Consider the following 9416-nt stretch of genomic DNA (forward strand, 5'->3'; position numbering starts at 1 on the left):
ACAGACTCAAACCTTATCAAATGCTACTCCTTTCCTCAGCTGTGGAGAGAGCCACTGCTCAAATAGGACTCTAATATAAAAGAGAGAAGTACCAAATGTGTCAGAGGCGATAGAAAACACAGAGAGAAAGAGCCAGAATACGAAAAAGGGGGAGGGAAACTTCCCAGCAGGTCCAGCCCAAGCTATTTCACTGCCCTCCTAGTGAGACTGCTGGAGGAGGGAGGAATGAGTTTCCCTGATCTGCTCTCATCCATGTCCTTCCTTGAACACCAACAACTGTTTCAGCGGGAGGTCTCAGCAGAAGACACCCGTCGAGGCTTCATTTTCGGAGAGTAAAAACCTTAGGCAATGAGAACAAGAGGGTATGTTGGAGGGCTCTCGAACGATTCTGACAGTGCCTGGCAGCTTTATTAGACCTCCACAGCAGTTTAGGCTGTCAATTCTTTTTTCTTTTTACAGTTTTCCATTGTTGTAAAGGCTCTTCAATGAAGGACTGACAAAACTTCACACAGGCAGGCAGGGAGACAGAAATTTGGAAAATAGAGAAGTTTTTCATTTTACATCACCTTTATCGAAAACGTATTTTATTTCACGCCCACTAACGCTGGGTTCTCTGGATGGTATTTCACCTTGGTTCTTTTAAACGAACACGTCTGTTCCATGGGTCACTCTCATGACCCTTTCATGCCTGCACATGAACTACTGTGTTGTCCTGGTGCCAGGGAGATATCTTAAACAAGTCATTCACAACCAGGGTTACTTGTATGTTAGGGCCTGGACTTATTACAAGCGGGGCAAGGAAGATATTGTAATGTACAAATAGGGAGCCCCACAGAAAATGTTTGGGAACGACTGCGTTAGGGGGTACATCTTTCAACTATTTTGATGATTTCATTAAAACATACATCCACATATTGGTTAAGCCATAACCGCAGTGTTATTCCAAATTTAGTGTGTTAAAACTAGTTAGCGAGCAAGCAGAGGAAACTAAATAGTAATAAAATAATCGCTTAAGAAGTGAATTACTTAGCTACAAGAAATACATAATAGCCATAACACACATTCTGGATTTGTTAAGATATTTCGTCTGGGTCCCAAAAGCAGATGCTGAAACTTGTCATAGTAGGAGTGGAATTTAGAAGTCTAGTGGAAGTTGTTCTCTGTGATCCTACAACCTTTTCACCGAATAACAACAGCGTTTACAAGAAACCATAATGCTGTGCCCCTAAAACAGCCTCTCTCTGCTTGAATCCCTTAATCCGCTACACAGAGCTACTCGTGGTTATGGCTGCAGCTAATACCCTCAGGTCGTGCCACAACGTCTCATTTCACTGCCTTTGGCAATTAAATCCTCACCTGTCCAAGATGACTCTTCCGTGCATTGTGTATTAATGAGTTTGCATGCTTAAGTAAGTGTGTGTCTGTGTGTTTGCGATGTCACGTCTGTGATGCAAGGGGGCAGACAGAGGGGATGTGGGTGGAGAGATAACATCAGGATCTGAGAAGGGGAAACTTGTTCTTTCAACCTACAGCTTAGCACTGATCACTAACCTTATTCCACCCTCCCGTCTCTCCCTACCCTATCCTCCCTCTCTCCCCCTCTCCCTCTCCCTCCCCCTCCCCCCTCTCCCTCCCCCTCTGCCTCTCCCTCTCCTCGTGACAGCAAATTGATCTAATTACATGTTAGGTAAAGAAGTAGAGAGGCCACGTTGAAAAAAGACTGACAGAGACAAAAATACAGGGAGAGAAAGAAATCACTGAAGTGAGAAAGAAAGAAAGAAAATAACAGAGGGAGAAAGCAGAAGCGATAAAAAGGCATGAAGAAGGGAGGTGTGAGAAGAGAGGAGATGAGGAAGAGGATGTTTAAAAGGCAGAGAGGGAGTAGGAGGGTAGCTGTAATTATCTTCTCTGTCTGCCACTGATGAAATACTGCCTATTGTGTTGCCATTGTTTCACTGCTGTTGCTCATCTGCGTGTTTGTTTATCTGGGTTATTAACATGGTCGGCTCCCCGGTCCTCAGTCTGCTGAACTCATTGTTGAGTCACACTAAGTGTGCCCTGCACTTGAGTACGAGAGATCCATGTAACATACCCCCCCCCCCAACCCCAACCCAACCTAAAACACACACACAAATGCATATGCAGACAATCAGGGTCTCATAAACACACAGGAAAACACACGTCTGTGTAGTTTTTTTTTTGCGCAACACATGAAAATACTAAAATCACACCGCTCATGTTTTATTTGTTGCAAAAGGCAGAGGCGGCACAGAAAGAAACAAGTCTGCTGCTGTGCTTGCTCTGGGGAGCCATTCAAGAAGCTTATTTTTCTACAAGTGACATTTAAGTGGTTTCTAATGTCACACTACATGTGCGTCTCACTGCAACAAGTGTGTACAGACATTTATTCATACCATATTGTGAGATGTTTTTGTTTTTTCCCCGAGCATGCTTTTGGACTCTAAATTGGATTGTAAGCAGATTAAAATGGAAAGCTGCAGGAGCTGGTGCCCAAAGCAGTTGGTTAGGATATGTTGCCAAAGCCTTCCTACAGACTGTGAAGTTTAGAGATGAGCACATCCCCGCTCTCAACAAGAGAAGGAATTGATTAAAGCAGCCTACAGAGCAATAGAAAAAATATTTTGAGAAGCAGTGATGGGAATGAATAGCTCGCTTGAGGAGGAAACAATAGCTTCTTGAAGAAGCTGCATGAATAATAAACTGAAAACTGGAAAGTAAATTCCCTTAAATAGCCAGGTCCGAGGGTCACTGGTCATGAGCTTACTCTTTGGTTATACTTAATCTGAGTTTAAGGCACAATGAGATTTCCCTGAAGTCCATGTTCAAGTTGTTGGTATGACTCTTATCCCAGTAACCCTTTAGGCTACTCATAGGGCAACTAGATATCAGTATTAAAGCTATAAAATGATTATAACTACTGGCCTTTGACATGAAAATTATTATTGGCTGATCCTTTGAGTTTAGGACTAAAAAATACTATCAGAGGGCAAGAGCTACTCCAGAACTCTGATACAGTGGCACTTTAAATGTCAGAGGAGAACAAAATCAACAGAAAAGGGCAATTCAGGGAAAAAACATAATACATGATACCACAATATTACAAATGTGTGTGTGTTGTGTATGTGTGTGTTGGATAAGAAGTAATAAAGAGTGAAACAAAGAAAGTGCAAGTTGGGAAAAATAAATAATACTTGTGTGAAAAATGTCAACCTAGAGAGAGACAGACGATGTGAAAACCCACAAGAGGTAAAGTGAAGAACTGCATGAGGAACACTGTGAACCCGAGCCTGCTGAAGGTGCTAAACCTGTCAGTGCGACACCAAGAACTTTGATAACATCTAAAAGTATAAAAAGCAGAGAAACATCCATTTCTCTCTGGAATTTGTTTACTTTGTGCTCTCTTTTCTTGGTACATTGTTGAAAAACTGCAACCGAAAGCTCACAGCTTACCTTTAAGAGCAATTTCAAGCATTGACAAGTAAAATGTTACTGCCAAAATGTGCTTTTGCCCACAACACTATGAAACACAGGGCAGGAAATAGTGTCCACTCTGGTTATGACACACTAATGTAGATTAAAGGGAGAGAAAAGAAAGGTCTATAAACAGAAGTGAGCAGAACACAGAGAAAAGAACAAATTCAGTCTCACTGTGTTTTAGTGTGTTATTATACAGCAGGTACTACAGGTCACACAGAGATGTTCCCACCATGGAGATGATTCCCATTGAGCACAGCCAGCCCAGCTTTGATTGTTGCCATAGCAACAGTTAAACCATACCCTCCTGTGGTAAGCAGGGACCAATTGTACCAACTGTTACTGATTTGTGCTTTATTTGTAGGTGTACCTCAATATGTTTAACCACTGTTTAACTTCTAGGCCTCATTTATTTTATTAATTGTCATACTTATATGGGTAACACGGCTAATCTCTTTGGTATGTTTTAGTTATATTCTTTCCTCTTTGTTATCTCCGTATTCCTCTGATGCGTGCCTCTGTGTGTTACTGGCACCTTTAAGCTGAGACCAGGTCAATTAGGGAAGTGTTTACCAGGCACCCTGCCTGTGGCACTCCTGCTATTCAATCAATACTTGGCTGCCACACAGCATGCTATTATGGCATGATACTGAACACACTGAACACATATCTATCAGTTTTCCACCTCTCTCTGTGTGTCTCCCTGTCTATTTCCTCCCTCACATGAAACTCTCTTTTCCTCCAACAGTACATGTTCTCTTTATCTATCACTCAAACAGTAACACCTGCCTCTGTTCAGTGTGAAATGTGAGTATTAGGAGTGTGGCACAGAGTGACAAGCCTACTCACAGCCTTATAAACCTTATTCCATAGAGAGGTGTTGTCATCGAACAATTCAGACAAGGCGGGCCAGAGAGAGGTAGTAGATTATTGGGAAACTGGCTGACTGATTTAAACTGAGTAATTCAGGAACATACTGCACAGTGTATACCAATGTAAAACTGAGATGAGCCCTACTGCACCGGGCAATTGATAACATCTAATATCTTGATAACTGCTGAAATATAAAAATTTAAACATCCTGTTTCGCAACACAAAGGTTGAAAGAGAGCAAATTTATGGGCGCTGTGAATATTTGAACTCACAGCATGGCTCGGCAGTCTGCAGTACGTCTGGGTGGCCTTGTCATAGTGATGCTGCATCCGTTTGTCCATCTGTCTGTCGCTCTGTCGTATTGAAGAGGGAGCCCTCTGGTGGTGGCCCTGACACCTGAACTGTCGGCCTTGAGCAGGCTGAGGAGAAAAGAATATACGGATCAATGATAGAAAGTTCATGGCACATTAGCTTAATGCTGTTTTGTTATCTTGTCATTAACCTGGGCCACATTTTCCTACTTCTACATCTATTTTGGTTAAAAGCTTTTCATTCTGTAAAGAAGTTGAAATAAATCAATCAGGACACAGAAAATGGCAAAGGTATAGTACCCAATTCATTTTTTTAAATCCTAAATGGCTTTAAACTCTGAAAACTACAGATAAAAAAAATACTTAGAAGAGCATGATAAAGTAATGAAACAAAAAAACTCAAATTGGTTATTCAAAGTGGGATGTGTGATATTTTCTTTTCCTAATTTTTTGTTGTTAATCACTCATATTTGGCAACACTGGTTGCCCAAGTCTACAATCTGGACAGCTACCAGAGCAGAGGAACCATCCACAACGTTGTCACACATATACCAATTTAAAATAACACTTACATTAACATTTAAGAACGGACAAATCCTGCCATAAATACAAAATTGCAATATCTGATGCACATGACGTGGTTTTAATCACATAAATAAATTGAAAGCATTTGCAAATATAATGAGTATATTTTCACATTTCCTCAGATCGAATGTGGAAGAAGACTGTGATTCAGCAGGTTATCGCCAAGTTTTGATTAGAACTGACAGGCATGATGAGGCCAAATAAGGGAGAATCAAGCCCAAGCTGTAAATTACCCTCACTGAATGATCCTGCAGTAAATTATACTGGCTGACATTTACTTTGAGCACATGTTCAGCCAATATTACCTCCTTTTTCATGTGTAAAAAACCTTTACCGACAAACCTCTTTGACTGACTACCTGTTTGATCTATTAACCTTTTTAAACTCAACTCATATCTGAATTAAGCAGGAAAGGAACATCAGAGCAACTACTGATGTGCCTTACATCATTTTATATGAATTTCCTAAAGAATTTAGTACAAAATCTCTTGTACTTGTATAAATAGCAGAACAACTTGTACTTGGCTGCAAAGACGATGGCACAATCTGACAGAAATTGTACGCTTTTGCCAGCCTTGGTGAAAAACTTCAATGCAGCTCAAACAAGAGGAGCACATAATCATGAGCAGTCTGACTGAGCAGCGGTGGAAGCAGCATCCAAAACTACATTCTGTCAAGTAAGAGTGAGAAATCCCTTTTCTATCTTTGATAGCTCCACTTTCCTCTCTCCCATTATTTCATGTTCTCTTCCATTCTTCACTCTCTGCCCAATACTCACTCTCTCTCTCTCACACACACAGGCAGTGTATAGTGTGGTAGACTTTATCCCCAACACACACAGCTCCTCTATTGTTTCCTCATTACTCCATTATGCTCAGTTCAGTCAAGTGTTCCCACTACTTTCTTTCTTTCAGCAGTGTCTCTGCAACACTTCACCAACCTCTGTTTACCTGAATCTTTACCAACTGCGATATCATCTCTCAACCAATTTCAAGGACAAACAGCAGGTCAAGCTGTCTTTGACTCTCCACATTATGTTTTTTATATGAACCAGATGACTGGCAGACTCTGAACCAGAGTTGTTTTCATCAGGGTTCATCAGCAAACTGATCCATGCCCTGAGTGTTTGGTTTTTTGCCTTCATTGTTGTTCAGCCCTGTACTGCAGGGACATTCCTCTACCCTAACATTCGGATGCCCTCCCAAGGGCTTCAACAGAGACTCGGCAGAGTAAACATCTCTGTTTGTTTCACTCTTACTCTCTTTGTACTTCCCCAAACATCTTCCTGCTTTCAGCCTCTACACTCATTAATGTCAGGCACAGATCGGAAAATATGTCCTCACTTTTTCTTACTTTGCTTGTCGAGGGCAAGGGTGCAGCAATATTGTGCAGGGCTGAAGAACCTGCAGTGGGTGGGTGCCATTTCTAATTGGAGAGATTGCATATGGCTGGCGTACAGGCCTCGCTTTGACATTTTGGTATTTCTCAATGCAGTGTAGATTTGAATAATGTCAGCCAAGCATAAGGTTGTTTGGCTAACAAGGGAGCTTGGTCAAGACACTAATGAATGTTAGAGTGCCAGCTAAAAGCGAACAGAACGAAGGTTACTGGTAACCATGTGAGTACACACACTAGAGTGCATGTAGGAGTCCGGCAGCATGCCGAGTAGAGACTGAACTCCCACCTACAATGAAGGGTACTACAGTCTGTCTTCACTGTGTTTTTATAAATCCCTCTCTGTCTTTAACATGCTACAAAGCACAGGGGGATTATGTTTATAGAAAATAATTCATCCTGTTTCTGTTCACTTTATTCCTTCCTTTCATGTGCTCTCTTTTTAAGATCTGACTAATATGAAACTGGAATAAACAAGATAGTTGTGTTCAGACATGCTTAGTTATCTCAGCTCTGTGTAGAGCTAAACTACCAGAAGAGAAGCTACAGGATATGCCTGCAGCACATGAAAACAACACGAAAGGAAACATTACATTGTAGTCATTAGCCCATTTGTAAGCACTCAAGGAACACACAAATCTGCATCTTTAAATACTAAACTGACACCTGTATTAATATTCTACATGCTGCACTGACATTTGCAGTGTACAACTCCATCACAAAAAACTTGGGACGTTGTGTGAATAAAACAAATTGTGATGACTTACAACTGAAAACAGTACAAAGACAAAATGTTTTGTTATGATACGCTCAATCCTGAATTTGATGCAGGCAAAATGTTTCAAACCAGTTGGGACAGGAGCAACAAAAGAATACTACAAAACATTTCACAGGTTAACTGGTGTCATAGTATGATGATGAGTATGAAAGGGGCATCCTCAGTCTTTCACAGGAAAGTTTTATAAAGGGTAATATATATATATATATATATATTCATATTTATAAAACCATTATCGGTAGAAAACAATTAATTTGCAAATGATTTAATTTGTTTTTTTATTTACGTTTTAGTGTAATGGTTTGAGTCTTTTGTCAGTCTTAAGCAACACCATTTAGACCAGGGGTTCTTAACCTTTTCGACCTTAAGGCCCAATTTTTTCAGCGCAGAGTGGCCTGGGGCCCATTAAATATTAACACTGTATATGCAGTGGGGAAGCTAGTTTGCAAGCGTAGCATGTAAAACTACATGTAGTTCAGCCTGGCTGTAGTTTTAACAAACTGCATTTCTATTCCTGGAGAAATGTGGTTTGTAAAACTACTGCTAAAAAAAGTAGCTTTAGCAACTACTTATACTCATTATACTCATTTAAATCAGCGTTAAATAAATCAACATATGATGTATATGAAACAAAATATAATAGCCTACAAAAAATTCACATACAAATATGCCTCTCAACTCAAGTTTTATTTTTTAAAGAACAAAAGCTGACATTTTTGGTCAACATCACAGGAACTTCAGAGGCACTAACACTTCGGCACTAGAACTAGATGTCACATGAGCAGTCTCTCAAAGTTTTTATCAGACAGCCGGATCCATTTGGCACTATAAATATCTTTACGAACACTAAAAAGCCGCTCACATGCTGCACTGGCTGGGACACCAGTGTTGAACTTCTTCAAAGAAAAATAAAATAAAATGTATATTATATAGATCTTTCTCTCTCTCTCTCTCTCTCTCTCTCTCTCTCTCTCTCTCTCTCTCTCTCTCTCTCTCTCTCGCTCTCTCTCTCTCTCTCTCTCTCTCTCTCTCTCTCTCTCTCTCTCTCTCTCTCTCTCTCTCTCTCTCTCTCTCTCTCTATCTATCTATCTATCTATCTATCTATCTATCTATCTCTCTCTCTCTATCTATCTATATATATATATATATATATATATATATATATATATATACGTATATGAAAACTCGTCTTATTTGCCAAAATTGTAGTTAGTACATTGAGTGGTTAAACTACAAAAAATTACCCAAAAAGTAGTTGATATACTTGACGCAGCACAAAATATGAATGTTGTTTAACTACCAGCAAGTTACAGCAAATTGTAGTTAAGCTGTGTAGTTCAACTACATGTAGTTTAAGTCTCCCCAACACTGCATATAGGTTTAATTGATCTCACTCTTGGTTTGATTTGTATTCAATAATAAGTAAAATCCACTTACAGTTTAACATGGTAATACGTTAATAAAGTTGAATAACTGACAAGGTTTTTTGACAAGGGTCCTGAATCGTCAACGCAGTAACATACAGTGACCACAGTTTAACTCACCAGTTTACCAGTTTAAGGCTGGTATGTAACACTGTTACTGTGATGATAAATGACTTAAATATTGAATCTGTGTCTATAATAACCACACCCTGACATGTAAATGTGACATCTGTCTTGATTCATTTAATTTAACTTAAAATATGGACAACTGACTGCATAATATATGAATCAGAAACAGAAATGATTTACAGCAGCTCCCATTCAAAGTCAAGAATATGCAGAAAAATAGTAGTAGTAGTCATAATAATAATAATAATAATAATAATAATAAACTATATATGCTGCATATTTATAATAGAAGCCTACTGCAACTTTACTTTTTTTTCACGGTTTAACATTATTTTATACATTATCATATTTTATAATGTTCTGTCATGGAGTACATCACTTCACTGCTAACAGAAAAGAAAGCAGCTCACTGCCAGTTACAGCTTC

General features: G+C 39.5%; 1 protein-coding gene across 5 annotated transcripts in view; it reads right to left on the bottom strand.

The window, feature by feature from the left end:
• Nucleotides 1-9416, bottom strand: part of ccser2a (coiled-coil serine-rich protein 2a) — a 60544-nt gene that overhangs the window by 14506 nt on the left and 36622 nt on the right. For all 5 annotated transcript variants that reach the window (XM_030441862.1, XM_030441860.1, XM_030441861.1 and 2 more), the window contains exon 9: nt 4641-4787. In XM_030441862.1, coding sequence (XP_030297722.1) covers nt 4641-4787 — 147 coding nt within the window. The remainder of the gene's footprint in view (nt 1-4640; nt 4788-9416) is intronic.

Source organism: Sparus aurata, chromosome 15 (genome assembly GCF_900880675.1).
Source record: "Sparus aurata chromosome 15, fSpaAur1.1, whole genome shotgun sequence".
Classification (NCBI taxonomy): Eukaryota; Metazoa; Chordata; class Actinopteri; order Spariformes; family Sparidae; genus Sparus; species Sparus aurata.